The sequence below is a fragment of the Gouania willdenowi genome, unplaced genomic scaffold (genome assembly GCF_900634775.1).
Source record: "Gouania willdenowi unplaced genomic scaffold, fGouWil2.1 scaffold_332_arrow_ctg1, whole genome shotgun sequence".
Classification (NCBI taxonomy): Eukaryota; Metazoa; Chordata; class Actinopteri; order Blenniiformes; family Gobiesocidae; genus Gouania; species Gouania willdenowi.
In genome coordinates this window covers 759,642-776,785 of record NW_021145094.1, presented here as the reverse complement: position 1 = coordinate 776,785, position 17,144 = coordinate 759,642, and the positions used below count along the sequence as shown (strand labels likewise).

The 17,144-nt window shown below is 39.0% G+C and overlaps 1 protein-coding gene across 1 annotated transcript in view; it reads left to right on the top strand.

The window, feature by feature from the left end:
* The window catches only part of LOC114459645 (uncharacterized), a 16,984-nt gene extending 1,813 nt beyond the window's left edge, over window positions 1–15,171 (top strand). The window contains exons 3-8 of the mRNA XM_028441833.1: window positions 2,964–3,085; window positions 3,157–3,267; window positions 8,733–8,786; window positions 8,856–9,005; window positions 12,200–12,322; window positions 14,793–15,171. Coding sequence (XP_028297634.1) covers window positions 2,964–3,085; window positions 3,157–3,267; window positions 8,733–8,786; window positions 8,856–9,005; window positions 12,200–12,322; window positions 14,793–14,831 — 599 coding nt within the window. The 3' untranslated portion in view covers window positions 14,832–15,171. The remainder of the gene's footprint in view (window positions 1–2,963; window positions 3,086–3,156; window positions 3,268–8,732; window positions 8,787–8,855; window positions 9,006–12,199; window positions 12,323–14,792) is intronic.
* The last annotated feature ends 1,973 nt before the right edge of the window (window positions 15,172–17,144 follow it).

The following is a 17,144-nucleotide window of genomic DNA, read 5'->3' as shown; positions in this document are numbered from 1 at the left end:
TGGTCCTGTATTTGGCTCCATCCATCTTCCCATCAATTTTAACCATCTTCCTGTCCCTGCTGAAGAAAGCAGCCCAAACCATGATGCTGCCACCACATGTTTGACAGTGGGGATGGTGTGTTTCAGGGTGATGAGCTGTGTTGCGTTTACGCCAAACATAAAGTTCTATTTTGGTTTCGTCCACCAGAGCACCTTCTTCCACATGTTTGGTGTTTCTCCAGGTGGGCTTGTGGCAAACTTTTAAACGACACTTTTTATGGATATCTTTAAGAAATGGCTTTTCTTGCCACTCTTCCATAAGGCCAGAGTGTGAGCAGTATAGACTGATTGTTGTCCTGTGGACAGAGTCCCCACCTCAGCTGTACATTTCTACAGTTCATCCAGAGATCATGGGCCTCTTGGCAGCATCTCTGATCAGTTTCTCCTTGTATGAGCTGAAAGTTTAGAGGGTCTTTGTAGATTTGCAGTGGTCTGATACTCCTTCCATTTTAATATTATCACTTGCACGTGCCTCCTTGGGATGTTTAAAGCTTGGGAAATCTTTTTGTATCCAGATCCAGCTTTAAAATTCTCCACAACAGTATCTCAGACCTGCCTGGTGTGTTCCTTGGTCTTTCATGATGCTCTCTGAGCTTTAAACTGACCTCAGACCATCACAGAGCAGGTGCATTTATACAGAGACTTGTACACACAGGAGGATTCTATTTATCATCATTAGTCATTAGGTCAACATTGGATCATTCAGAGGTCCTCACTGAACTTTGGAGAGAGTTTTCTGCACTGAAAGTAAAGGTGATGAATAATTTTAGTTTTTAATTTGTTAAAAACGTTTGAAATATCCAATAAAATTTCGTTTCACTTCATGATTGTGTCCCACTTGTTGTTGATTCTTCACAGAAAATTACAGTTTTATATCTTTATGTTTGAAGGATGAAATGTGGCTAAAGGTGGAAAAGTTCAAGGGGGGCGAAAACTTTCACAAGGCACTGTAATAATTAACAGTAAATGCTGAGTCACAAACCAGTTCAATGAAATGTTCATACTTGTTTTTATTTCATTAGTCAGAAAAAAAATTGATGAGATAAAAATGGGTAAAAAAAATTTGGCCCTTTTTTGTTTTTCATCAGAAAAAACTTTTAGGTTTTTTTTTTTTTAGGATTTTGGATAAAAATAAGTAAATACAAATATTTGTGATGATGAAAAGTTTTACAGCAAATTCAGAAAGAAAGAAAATCTCAATAATTAAACCGAAAAATATTTCCTATAAAAACATAAAAACAGGGCACATTTTGTTTTATTACTTATTTTATCTCATCAATTAAGAAAAAAAGTCCTAAAAATGTGTTGTGAAATGACCAGAATAATATTTGTATATATTATATGAGACTTTTTGCTTATAATTAGTAATTCACCATTAACAAGCTAATCAGCTAGTAATAACACAGCAGATGGTCTTATATACAGTACACCTATTTTGATTTTCACACATTTCATGTGGTAATTATCTATTAACAATGAAATACATTGTAAATTGTGAAAAAACATGACCGTCATAATCCTCAAAAAAAAATACTTCACGTGTTTATAAAACACGTGTTCATATACTTTAAACATGTTTGCATGTTCTATACACAACTAGTACAGCTAGGCTAGGTACGCTGTATATTATTATTAAAAATAATTATTATTAGCATTTTTTATTTTATTTATTTATTCAGTTCATTTTGACATGGTTGCAATCACACAGAAATTTCACTTTGACATTCAGAGCAGAAATCACACGTTTGCATGCCGGAAGAAAAAAAGCAGTTAAGAAAAAGAGAATAAAAGATATTCGATCACCACTAGTACGGGGCGGCAGGTAAAGCCTGGGCCGAGACCATTTAAGCCGTTAGCTCAGAGGTTAGTGCTAGCTGGTAGCTGGGGGAGATCACTGCAAGCGTAACAAGCAAAAACTAATATAAGACTAGGGGTGGGTAGGGCCCACGTAATACGATAGGAAAAAAGCTCTAGGGGCCGTAACATAAACGAGACCCAAAAAATAAGAAATAACGGGTTGTCAAGGAGTATGAAATAAGTTCTTAAAAAAACGCAAAAGAAACTCAAGAGAAACAAAAAGGAAACTGGTTTAACGTAATAATACGAGTATTATACTCAATGATTACCAGAATAACCAGAAATCGAGAAAAAAAAACGTTATTCAAAAGAAAACTAAAAAATTCAAATGTTTTATTTTTTTAATAAACTTCCACAATTTAGGATATCTACAAAGAATAAAGCTTGGCACACACGAGAAAATGATTATTAATGCAAAACTTTGAGTTGTTTAATGCACGTGCATGCTAGCTCTGCCCGCCCCTCTCTAAGCTAAAGCTAGCCTGCAGGCTAACATGAGGAAAGTTGTTGCTAATGGTCTTAAACATGGCAGGAGAGACGCTGGAACTCATTCTAACTATGGAACACTTGGGTTTGATGAAGATCTACAGCAAACACACGTCACCAGCTACTTTTATACAAAAGTCAACAGATTTCATTTTAGCGACTGGAGACCCTGACCAAACAACCAACGTAGTGAGGGGCACCCTATACAGGGCCGTCCCCCCAGCGTCTACCCTCTGAACTACTAAAGTATAAAACACTACATCTACATAAAAACAAAAACAGGACTAGCAGTAATCTACAGTTTAAACTAAAATAACAAACGTATAGAACTGTTCAGTAGGAGCCTCAGCCCTTTATACACTGTAGCTCCTCCCCCTCCACCTGATTACTGATCTGATTACTGATGTTTATCAGGTGTGTTAGGTGAGAGGAAGCACCATCTATAATCTATCATCTAAGATGGTGACCCACAGGAAGTGGCTTTGCTCTCACTTTACAAATTAAAATCAAGCTAACGATTCAAAGCAGGGCTGTGGAATAATATACGTAAACCAAACATTCCTTTTCTCTGTGTTTTTCAGAAGGAAGTGTTGTTGTGGAGGGGCGTGTGGAGCCCGACCACAGCCCCCTGGTGGCCGTCACCTTTCAGAGGGACGCCCACAGGAAGGAGAAGTACCTGGAGGCGGAGCCCAAAGCTCTGGGGGTGAGTTGTGTGTGTGTATACTATACTCTACTATACTGTACTATACAACATCCTGTGTTGTTTCCTCTCAGATCTCACAGATCACCATGAGTGTGTTAAACATCCTGTGTGTGGGTGTGTTCCTGTCCAAAGGCCTCGGTCTACTAAGCACTGACCTCATCATCTTCATCTCATCTCTCCTGGTAACACACATTGTTTATCATACCATCAGTTCTCATCTCATATCACACACTGAGGTTAGGATTCACTAAAGGTTTGGTGGTATTAAAACGTGTACAAACGTCACTCCACATGCTAATAAGTCGTACAAACCTGAGAGAATTCCAATGTGCCCTCAATCCAATTAGCGCATTTCCCTCTGATGAATATGTAAAGTAGGAGGAGCTCACAAAGCCAGCAAAAAAATGGGAGGAGGACATGCAAATAAATGAATGCAGGAGAAGCAATGCGATTCAACAAATCTGGAACTGTTTGCGATGATAGTTTTAGCACCAGATATCAGTGACAAGCAGGTGCAGACATACATGCAGAGATCAGCTGTAGTAAATGTTGACACAAAACACAACAGAGATGTACAAAATGCTCCAGTCAACCTTTCTAGTATAAGAAAATAATTCAAATAAAACAAGAGTCAATGTTAACAGTCCGTGGTACGTGTGTATCTGCTGCTGTGCAGAGGGTCGCTGTGCGTAGACCTCCATATATGTCGCCATCTTTAATGAGCTCCTGTGTCTTTCTCTCCATGTTTTGACCATCACAGTCTTGTGTTGCGTTGATATCAGGTCAGAATCAGCTGATCAGATGAGTCATTACACAGTGATGGTGCAACAATGTTCACATATGAGAGTGTGGTGACACAGCACTGCTCAGACCTGCTGGATGATGGTCAGTACATTATATCATTCATGTATCATACAATCATCATCAAATGGTGCTGATCCACTGATTGACAGGTTGTGTAGCTGTATTAACTCAGATCAATAGGACGGTTTCTGTTCTAAGAAGAATTTTGACAAAATCCATTTATTAGTCAATATTTCATATCAACCAACTGTCCATCATTTATCTGGGGACATGTCTCATGTTGTAGGTGTTTATCACAGATGTTGATGATGACAGAGGCTCCCACTTAAAACACTGTGGCCCAAGGCAGTGCTACCTTTACCTCAGCTCTCCTTGTCTGCAACAGAAAGGACGTCATTAAAAAGATCATCATGTAAAAAACATTCAAACATCAAGTCATTTTTCACTGAATCAATGTCTATAGAAATACACTATTACATACAATAATCATAAGAACAGTTCAAATGAACATTAGATTAGACATTTGTTTCATTTACTATGTATTTATGATGATATAACCTACAAGTGTAATTCAGCTACTAGCAGTGTTTATAACACTGCTAGTAGCTGAATAAGAGTTTTAATTCATTTAAGTTAATGTCTAACACAGACATACACATGTAGGAGGGGTGATATGGGGGAAAAAATCATATCACGATTTATTCTTTGTAAAATCACGATACGATTTTTTTCATTCAAATCATTTAGACTATTTTAAAGTTATTTACCAATAAAACAAACCAATTCACTTCTTAAAATCATCACCTTTAATGGAAAAAAGGAATAAAAGATCATTTAAGGTCATTTTCAAATATATTTTTTATTGTATGTAAGTAATTTATCAAACTGGTTATAATTAACATCAAACAAAAGGTCTGACATGTTCTTATAGTCACACAGTCTTTTTACTTTGTTTAACTAAGTAGTGTAGCATTAGCATTAGCATTAGCATTAGAATAGAATAGAATATCCTTTTATTGTCCTTGTACAGGGTACAACGACATTTGAGTACAACTCCAAGGTGCCAGTGAGAGAAGAAAATAAATATAAAAAACAATAGAAAATTTAAATATGACCACAATTAATATGTACAGATAAATACACAGATAGCAGCTTGAATGTACAGATCTACAAATAACAACTAAATGTTTTATTGCACAAGATCAATATGATCAGTATATGTGAGCGATGTGAGTGGATTTGTTTATTACAGTGATAGCTCTGGTAAAGAAGCTTTCCCTGAGTCTGTTTGTCCTGGTTTAGTGTGACCTGTACCGTCGGCCCGATGGTAAACAGGTCAAACAATGGTTGGTTACTGGGGTGGGAGGAGTCTTTGATGATGTTGTCTGCTCTGCTGAGGTAGCGAGAGTTAGCAATGTCGTCCAGGCAGTGATCTTCTGGGCTGGCAGATGACCCTCTCCTGTCTGCTGCTGTGCACCCTGCATACCACGCTGTAATGCAGTACGTCAGGATGCTCTCTGTGGTGGCTCTGTAGAAGATCACCAGCAGCCTCTCCTCCAGGTGTTCTTCCTCTCAGGAAATGGAGACGCTGTTGAGCCTTCCTCACCACCGCCGTGGTATTTGCAGTCCAGGAGAGATCATCGGAGATCTGCACGCCCAGGAACCTCATGGTGTGGCCCCTCTCCACTCGGTCTCCATGGATATAGAGAGGGGCTGGGTCTGCTCGGCTCTCCTGAAGTCCATGATCAGTTCTTTTGTTTTTGTGGTGTTCAGTGGAGGTTATTAACTGAACACCACGTAATCAGTCTGTGGACCTCATCTCTGTAGGCAGACTCATCCCCCCTGAGATGAGGCCCGACCACGGTGGTGTCATCTGCAAACTTTATAATGGAGTTTGATGGATGAGTCGGGGAGCGTGAACAGGAGGGGGCTCAAAACACATCCTTGTGGAGAGCCAGTGCTGAGTGAGATGGTGCTGGACAGGTGGGGGCCGAGTCTGACAGATTGTGGGCGGTTTGTCAGAAAATCTTTGATCCAGAGGCAGATGGGGGTGGAGACCCCCAGGTGACTTAGTTTCTGGACCAGGATGTCTGGGATAATGTGGTTAAATGCTGAGCTGAAGTCCAGGAAGAGCATCCTGACGTAGCTTCTCTGATGCTTCCCTGCATCACATGCTACATAACAATGCATCATATCAGTCTAGTGATTTCTATTAGTATTTGAGGTAACACACTCATATTAATAAAAATCATACTTTAAACAGTGTTTGAACGCCTCATTTCACACAGTTTATACAATCATATCCTTTACAAGATAAAACGTTACTGCTTTGGTTACATTAGGCCTGGGTGATATGGACCAATATTCATATCTATATATTTTTACTCTAAATGACAATAGGTGATATAAACCATTTATTTTTTATCAATAGTTTTACAATAAAAACAATAATAGGTCAAAGTCAGTGGAGCCACAAAGACCCTTTTATTAATCACTAGCAGCACAATAACTACATTTGGACTTTTTCCTTCATTAAGGCTGAAATGTGATTAAATGATGTAGTGATGATTTTTTCAGGGCAGCTCTGAGTTGTTGAAAGTAGTTTTTAAAGTAAATCACATTCAGGACACTGTCTCTTTAAGAATGTGTAAACAGCCCCGTTAGCTGCAGCAGCAGCAGAGTTAGTTAGAGAAACACATGCAGTGTTTCCTCAAACATCTCTCAGTGTTTAACAGACAAACAGACATCTGCACTGAGCCTCTGACAGACAGTCACTGACACAGCTGACACTGGACACACACACACACACACACACACACAGCAATATAAACAGTGAACATAATTGGGTAGTTACATACCATCTCACATGGCGTCTGTTCTCTAGAAACACTTTCCTTCTGAAAGCATGTCAACAAGTCAGTGCGTGTAGTGTGAGGTGTGATGGCTCATCAAGACCCGCCTTACGTTGCTTCTGATTGGTTTATTATTGAGTGATACCTGCCGTGGTTGGTTAGATTTAGGCACAAGGAGACATGGATTGGTCTGGGATTGGTTATCTCGGTCAGTCAATCAGAGTTAGGACCAAAAGTTCATTATCATGAAAAAAAAATAGAGTATTGAATGGGGAAATATAAGCATGAGAAATGTCAAGTGTGGCGTGTGGTGTGAGAATGGGTCAAATTGTGTGACTGTCACACTCAAAGTGTGACGCTTGGCAGCTCTGCCTTTAGTATTAGCGAGATTAGCAGTGCTATCTGAGCATTAGTGTGATTAGCCGTGCTACCTTTAGTATTAGCATGATAACTAGTGCTACCTTTAGTGTTAGCAAGATTAGCAGTGTTACATTTAGCATTAGTGTGATTAGCAGTGCTACATTTAGCATTAGTGTGATTAGCAGTGCTACCTTTAGTGTTAGCAAGATTAGCAGTGTTATATTTAGCATTAGTGTGATTAGCAGTGCTACCTTTAGTGTTAGCAAGATTAGCAGTGTTATATTTAGCATTAGTGGTGATTAGCAGTGCTACCTTTAGTATTAGTGAGATTAGCAGTGCTACCTTTAGTATTAGTGAGATTAGCAGTGCTACCTTTAGCATTAGTGTGATTAGCAGTGCTACCTTTAGCATTAGTGTGATTAGCAGTGCTACATTTAGTATTAGTGATGATTAGCAGTGCTACCTTTAGCATTAGTGTGATTAGCAGTGCTACATTTAGTATTAGTGAGATTAGCAGTGCTACCTTTAGCATTAGTGTGATTAGCAGTGCTACATTTAGCATTAGTGTGATTAGCAGTGCTACCTTTAGCATTAGTGTGATTAGCAGTGCTACATTTAGGTATTAGTGAGATTAGCAGTGCTACCGTTAGCATTAGTATGATTAGCAGTGCTACCTTTAGCATTAGTGTGATTAGCAGTTGCTACATTTAGTATTAGTGAGATTTGCAGTGCTACCTTTAGCATTAGTGTGATTAGCAGTGCTACATTTAGTATTAGTGAGATTAGCAGTGCTACCTTTAGCATTAGTGTGATTAGCAGTGCTACATTTAGTATTAGTGAGATTAGCAGTGCTACCGTTAGCATTAGTGTGATTAGCAGTGCTACATTTAGTATTAGTGAGATTAGCAGTGCTACCTTTAGCATTAGTGTGATTAACAGTGCTACATTTAGTATTAGTGAGATTAGCAGTGCTACCGTTAGCATTAGTGTGATTAGCAGTGCTACATTTAGTATTAGTGAGATTAGCAGTGCTACCGTTAGCATTAGTGTGATTAGCAGTGCTACATTTAGTATTAGTGAGATTAGCAGTGCTACCGTTAGCAGAAGTTCCAAATAGACTCAAATAGTTCCCAGAAGTTATTGGTGGGCAATTCTAATCCCTTGATTCCTAGCGACATAACTGGGATTTTAGGTCATTTGTCGTCAATAACTGCATTGATTTACAAGATGTATACAGTAATATGCACACATATACAGTATAGTACACCGCCATATGTTAATAATGTATTATTAATTCATTAATAATTAGCTAATAATGCACAGGTTAATGGGATTAGATACACTGATGATAATAATAATAATAATAAGTTCCATTAGGCTGTAATAATCAACTGCTCACTTAGGGAAACTACTGTGAGGCTCCATGAACCACCGTTAATGTAAAATAAACTGGACCATTAGAGTGAACAGAGTTGTGGTAACTCTCTCTGGTTTAGCTTAACTTGACTTAGTGAAAGGATGATGTGTTGTTGCTGCTCCTCTGATGTTTTTCTGTCGTGTTTATTGTGTGTCGTTTATTGTGTTGTTGTGTGTGTAATGGAGCGCTAACATCTGACCTGGTTCCATCCCAGGTGGTGATAGCTGGGAGTCTGGCTGTAGCGGCACAAAGCCTTCATCTGCCCACGGTGAGTCCTTACACACACTGGAGAACCAATGGAAAGATACAAACTGATCAATATTGAATTGTGTCTCAGCTGAGGGCCTGTTTGGGGATGCAGATCATAGCCTGTGGAGCCTCCATCTGTAACCTGGTCTGTACCCTGGTGAAGATGGAGGACATCTACTGCTGGCAACATGGCGATTTCAACGCTACACTCTATGAAGACTTGTGCCATAGGGCTGAGGTGAGCCCTAACATCTGACCACTGATAGGGTCCACTGGGTAAAGGGAACTAAGGGGGTACGATCTGACGATAGTAGATCATTAAGGATTAAAACATGTTGACGATCTGCCAAATCACGGAGATGGTCGTACCGTGTGTAGTGCACATTTTATCCCTTGCAGTGCCGTGTCTGTGCCATATGTCTGTGGCCCATACACAGCACATCCACAGGTTTTTTTATCTGCCAAATCACACCGTTTGTTATTCAGGTTCATGTTATTATTACAGACACACCAAAGAATTCATTTGAGCTCAATCAGAGAAGTACGCTCCGCTAACACCCCCCCACAATCCCCTCCCCTCCCTCCCAGTGCAGGAGCTGCTTTCTCTGGTAATGCGCTAAACCCCGGAAACATACTAGAGACATACCAGAAAAATACCGTAAACATACCAGAGACATACTGGAAAAATACCGTAAACATACCAGAGACATACCAGAAAAATACCGTAAACATACCAGAGACATACTGGAAAAATACCGTAAACATACCAGAGACATACTGGAAAAATACCGTAAACATACCAGAGACATACTGGAAAAATACCGTAAACATACCGGAGACATACTGGAAAAATACCGTAAACATACCAGAGACATACTGGAAAAATACCGTAAACATACCGTAAACATACCAGAGACATACTGGAAACATACCGTAAACATACCGGAGACATACAAGAAACATACCAGAGACATACTGGAAACATAAAGTAAAAATACCGGAAAAATACCGTAAACATACCGTAAACATACCAGAGACATACTGGAAAAATACCGTAAACATACAAGAAACATACCAGAGACATACTGGAAACATAAAGTAAAAATACTGGAAACATACTGGAAAAATACCATAAACATACCAGAAAAATACCGTAAACATACCAGAGACATACTGGAAAATACCGTAAACATACCAGAGACATACTGGAAAAATACCGTAAACATACCAGAGACATACTGGAAAAATACCGTAAACATACCGGAGACATACTGGAAAAATACCGTAAACATACCAGAGACATACTGGAAAAATACCGTAAACATACCGTAAACATACCAGAGACATACTGGAAACATACCGTAAACATACCGGAGACATACAAGAAACATACCACAGACATACTGGAAACATAAAGTAAAAATACCGGAAAAATACCGTAAACATACCGTAAACATACCAGAGACATACTGGAAAAATACCGTAAACATACAAGAAACATACCAGAGACATACTGGAAACATAAAGTAAAAATACTGGAAACATACTGGAAAAATACCGTAAACATACCAGAAAAATACCGTAAACATACCGGAGACATACAAGAAAAATACCGTAAACATACCGGAGACATACAAGAAACATAACGTAAACATACTGGAAACATACCAAAAACATACCAAAGAGACACTGGAAACATGCCGCAGACATACCGTGGACACATCGCAGACATACCGCAGACATACCGTAGACATACTGCTGACATACTGCAGACATACTGCAGACATACCGCAGACATACCATAGACATACTGCAGACATACCGCAGACATACCACAGACATACTGCAGACATACCACAGACATACTGCAGACATACTGCAGACATACCGTAGACATACTATAGACATACCATAGACATACCATAGACATACCGCAGACATAACGTAGAGATACTGTAGACATACCGCAGACATACTGTAGACATACCGCAGACATACCGCAGACATACTGTAGACATACCGCAGACATACTGCAGACATACTGTAGACATACTGCAGACATACCGTAGACATACCGTAGACATACCATAGACATACCATAGACATACCGCAGACATAACGTAGACATACTGTAGACATACCGTAGACATACTGCAGACATACTGCAGACATACTGCAGACATACCACAGACATACTGCAGACATACTGCAGACATACCGTAGACATACCATAGACATACTGTAGACATACCGTAGACATACTGTAGACATACTGCAGACATACTGCAGACATACCACAGACATACTGCAGACATACTGCAGACATACCGTAGACATACTGTAGACATACCGTAGACATACTGTAGACATACCGCAGACATACCATAGACATACTGCAGACATACTGCAGACATACTGCAGACATACCGTAGACATACTGCAGACATACTGTAGACATACTGCAGACATACCATAGACATACTGCAGACATACCACAGACATACTGCAGACATCCTGCAGACATACCGTAGACATACTATAGACATACCATAGACATACCATAGACATACCGCAGACATAACGTAGACATACTGTAGACATACCGTAGACATACTGTAGACATACTGCAGACATACTGCAGACATACTGCAGACATACCACAGACATACTGCAGACATACTGCAGACATACCGTAGAAATACTATAGACATACCATAGACATATTATAGACATACCATAGATATACTATAGACATACCATAGACATACTGTAGACATACCGTAGACATACTGTAGACATACTGCAGACATACTGCAGACATACCACAGACATACTGCAGACATACTGCAGACATACCGTAGACATACTGTAGACATACTGTAGACATACCGCAGACATACCATAGACATACTGCAGACATACTGCAGACATACTGCAGACATACCGTAGACATACTGCAGACATACTGTAGACATACTGCAGACATACCATAGACATACTGCAGACATACCACAGACATACTGCAGACATACTGCAGACATACCGTAGACATACTGCAGACATACCGTAGACATACTATAGACATACCATAGACATACCATAGACATACCGCAGACATACTACAGACATATCGTAGACATACTGTAGACATACCGCAGACATACCATAGACATACTAAAGGCACACCGTACTGCATGCACAGGTGTTAATATCACATAGTTTATCATTGTACTGTCAATAATCCTTTATTCTGTCTCTGATATCTTTTGTAAATAGGTGATTAGGTTGGTTTTATTGGTAAATAACTGAAATAGTCTAAATGATCTGAATGAAGAAATTGCAATAAAATTATGATTGTGATTCTACAAGAATGTTTTTCCATATGGCCCACCCCTAGCGTGTGAAGCCTGACAGTCCAACGTTGTGTTGCAGAACGTCCAGTCCCACTTCTACGCTGGAGGTCTACTGATGCAGCTGGCTCTGCTGGCCATGTCCGTCACCCTGGCTGTTTACTGCTGTAAGGTGGTCAACTGCTGTGGGCCGGCCCCTAAGATGGTGAGACACACATTAGCCCTATGACGCCAAACGTATCATATTCCATACATGAGCTTTACAACTCTCTACATTCATCTGTGATGGCTTTTTTCTTCTTAAAAATACATTATATACATGCAATACAAGGATAATCCACTGTGGGGCAGTAATTAGTTCAGCAGAAGCCTTTAGCAACTCTACATCATTTATGAGAAAGATGTGGTTTAAATTAAGAACTATTACTATTTTAAATCTATTTAACACTCTAAGCATCTTTGTGATTAAAAGTGACCATTATAATGTTTTTATTTGTTTATTCTCAATATTCTGGTTATTTTTAAAGATAATTGTATGAAATGTTGCCACTATTGATTATTAATGGATGGAGAAAAAAAGTCTGTGTGCATGAGGAGTTCAGGTATCCTTAGGGGTACACGTACCCCTAAGGATACCTGGCAACTTTTGGATTTCAAAATAAGGGAAATTTTCTAACGCCCACTACGATCCATCCCACCCTCTAACCAAGCTACAGTAGCTCTTATATTTTAATATAGATGTACAATAAATCATAAATACCCACTTATCAACCACTTATTAAATATAATGATGTGATTATAATCTGGTAGGTCGACCTTTATTAATATTAAAATACTGTAAACATTCCTACTAGGGCTGGTGATATGAACCAAAACTCATATCTAATATATATTTATCATAATGGTGAAATATGATATAAATATAGATAATTTTAGTAAATAAAGTCTGACCAAAAAAAACTATTCTGGGTTAAATTTGCTGATGCTAAATGCTACACAGTGATTTTTATTAATAAACAGATGATCAATATGTGACACTTATTAATCATCTAACTGCTCTTTATATATATATATATATATATATGAAATATTATAGTTTTCTATGTCACCAAAATATAAAACTCGATACATCTTGAATCTCGATATATCTCCCAGCCCTAATTCCTAAATTATAAAACAGCCTAAATTAAAACATAAATGTGTTTATGAATCACATGTGTTTATTTAATATACTTACAGTTTATATACAAGTCAACACGTTGTATATTTACTGTTAATTTAACATTGTTTGTCTTTAAGTCTGACATTAACATTTTATTTTATTATAATTTCTCATACTCACTCATGTGGTTCTCTGGTATTCACTAATGACTTATTAGACACATTTATTACAGACTTTACATTATTTAACACTTTATAAACAGTGTATATTTGTGGAGCTTGTGATTGGATGATTTTTCATGGTGACTTACGTGGTTCCTTCTGCTGTGGTAGACGTTATAATATCAGTTATTAATCTAACAGAACGTGTAACTGTGTCACATCCTGATGGTCTTTATGAAGATAAACTCTATGTTATATTTACAACATATTTACACCAGTTCTTAGTTTTATCACCAGAACGTTTTCATTATCATCTCTGTTCTGTTGGTTCTGGGTTTGTTGCTGATGTCAGCACTAATCTGATCTAATTTAATCTAATCTGATCTAATCTAATCTAATCTAATCTCACAAGAACTGTCACTCAGACCATTTCAGGAGGAAGTTCTCACGAGGCTAGTGACGGCGTTCAGTTTAGTAAGACATATTTTAATTATTATTACATTATAATACAGGATATTTACGGGAAAATACTAATACAGGAAGATGGCAGGAAAGAGGTGTAAAATATGGGAGTTTCCCAGCTAAAGCGAGATACTTGACAGGTATGCCTAGGGGTACACGTACCCCAGTTTGGGAACCACTGCTTTAGGAGACTGTTAGGTCTAAATACGTTAAGACCGTTGCTAAAATGTGAATGTTGGGTCTAAATACGTTAAGACCGTTGCAATCACAACTCAGGGAGAAAAACACTATCTGACTTAAAAGGCGACCAGAGGCAGAGAGGTGCGAGCTGCAGCTCGGAGAAAAACCCAACAAAAAGAGACACAAAAGTCCGATATAAGTTGGATTGCTCTGATGGTGATGCCTCAGAACCAGGTATTTATTATAGAAAACATAGACCACACCCAGAGGGCTGTGCAACAGCGCTCTGGGTGCAGGCTTAATACCATATATGGTAACACGAAAACTTTGGGGGAGAAAAAGGCTCATATGTCCCTGCAGTGGGTCACATATCCCCACACTGGCCCAAACTAGTTTAAACCAGCTATGGTGGACAATGGATATGTTTTGCAAACACACACACACACAGTTAATCATGGATAATTTCATATTCTAACTATCGTTTAATCATTTAACTATAACTAATAAAGTAATAAAAACCACACAGACTATAACATATCTTACAGAGACCTTTAAAAAGTTCAATTGTGTCTGAAGGGAAAGTTTTTTAAATTGAATTAAAAAAAGAATATTTGCAGTGTTTAGATATGCTAGCGCTAGCAGCTGTTAGCTACGCTATCACAGTCATAGCTAACGGAGCTAATGTTTTTTTTCTTCTTGTGTTCTTTCAGCCAGTGATCACCGTTCACACCCCCGCAGTCCAGCAGTGAACACACACACACACACACGTTAGCATGAGCACATTAGCATCCCCGGACAATGTTCCAAAGGATGAATGAGTGTTATCATCAACACACACAAACAAAATGCTTAAGCTACTTTCTTTTGGATCTTATACAGCTAACATTAGCTCACGTCAACTAACATTAGCTAACATTTGCTTACATTATCTCACATTAGATAAAATTAGGTCACAATAGCTAATGTTAGCTAACATTAGCTATTGCTTGCACATTGTCTAATTACATTTGTCACATGTTTGACTTTTATATTCACTGCTTTGTTTTGAAATGCTTTGAAATCACTGAAATAAAAATGTGTCTATTTTTAGTTTTGTGTGTGTTCTGAGTGTTGTTGGTATATATATATATATATATAGTTTATATATACAGTATATAATCAATCAATCAATCAATCAATCTTTATTTGTATAGCGCCAAATCATAACCAATGGTATCTCAAGGCACTTTACAGTAGAGCAGTCTTAAGGACGGACTCTTCATTTTATGGATACACACATATGCATATATACGTATATACACATACATATGTATCCCACACCCAACATGAATTCATCATGGCGGCAAGGAAAACCTTCTGTTAAGCAGCAGGAACCTTGTGTGGATCCCATTCCTATGATGAACAGCCATCCACGTTATGCTGTGTTGGGTGTGTGCAGAGGAAAGGGTGGAGACAGAGTTGTTGAGACTCTGTAACTCCACACTGAGGATCCCACGGACCTGCAAGACAAAAGCCAGAAGGAGTACAGGAGCAAACACACAAGGGAGTAAGCAGACATAGAGGGAGTGTTTGAAAGAGGAATGGGACCCTCTCCGGTCCCTCTCTAACCTAAATGACCTCTCTCTTAACGCCCTCTCCAACCTCTCTCCAACCGAGCATGCCAGACCCCCCCCCCCCCCCCCCGGGCAGTCTATGCCTATTGCATCTTAATTATGAGCTATGAGCTGGTTCCTAACTAAAAGCTTTATCAAAGAGGAATGTTTTGAGCCTAACCTTAAAGGTAGAGAGGGTGTCTGCCCCCCGAACCGTGGTTGGTAGATGGTTCCAGAGAAGTGGGGCCTGATAACTGAAAGCTCTTCCTCCTATACTACTTTTAGAGATGAATGGAACAACGAGTAGTCCAGCATTTTGAGAGCGTAGTGTTCTGGGGGGATTGTATGGCACTACAAGCTCCTTGAGATAGACTGGTGCCTGTCCATTTAGGGCTTTATAAGTGAGAAGAAGAATCTTGGATTCTATTCTATATTTTATGGGAAGCCAATGCAGAGAGGCTAATACAGGAGTAATGTGATCTCTTCTCCTAGTTTTAGTCAGTACACGTGCTGCAGCATTTTGAACCAGCTGAAGTGTCTTAAGCGACTTGCTCGGGCAGCCTGCTAAAAGAGAATTACAATAATCCAGTCTAGAGGTAACAAAAGCATGGACTAGCTTTTCGGCGTCGCCCTGAGACAGGATAGATCTGATTTTAGCAATGTTACGGAGATGAAAGAAGGCAGTTCTTGAAGTTTGTTTTATGTGAGAGTTGAAGGATAAGTCCTGATCAAATAGAACCCCAAGGTTTCTAACAGTTGTGCTTTGTGCCAGAGTAATGCCATCTAGGGCAGTTAGGCTAGCATAGGTTTCTCTAAGGTGTCGCGGGCCCAGTACAATGACCTCAGTCTTGTCTGAGTTGAGAAGAAGAAAATTTTGGTCCATCCAGGCCCTAATGTCCTTTAGGCAGGCCTCAAGTTTAGATAGCTGATTTGTCTCACCTGACTTCATTGATACATACAGTTGGGTATCATCAGCATAGCAGTGAAAGTTAACAGAGTATTTTCTCATAACATTACCAAGGGGGATCATATAGATACAGAAGAGGATTGGACCTAGCACAGAGCCCTGAGGAACCCCGTAGCTTACTTTAGTGTACACAGAAGACTTATTATTCACGTGTACAAACTGGTACCTATCAGATAGGTAGGACTTAAACCAGTTTAGGGCAGTCCCTGTGATTCCAAGTAATTTCTCTAATCTCTCTAGTAGAATATAGTGATCTATAGTGTCAAAAGCTGCACTAAGATCTAATAAAACCAGCACTGAGAGTCATCCTTCATCTGAAGCCCAGAGTAGATCATTAGTTACTTTAACTAAAGCAGTCTCTGTGCTGTGTTGAGCTCTAAAACCTGACTGGAAGTCCTCGAACAGGCTGTTGTTTTGAAGAAATTCACAGAGCTGAGCTGCCACAACTTTCTCAAGAATCTTTGAAATAAAAGGAAGATTAGATATAGGCCTGTAGTTTGCTA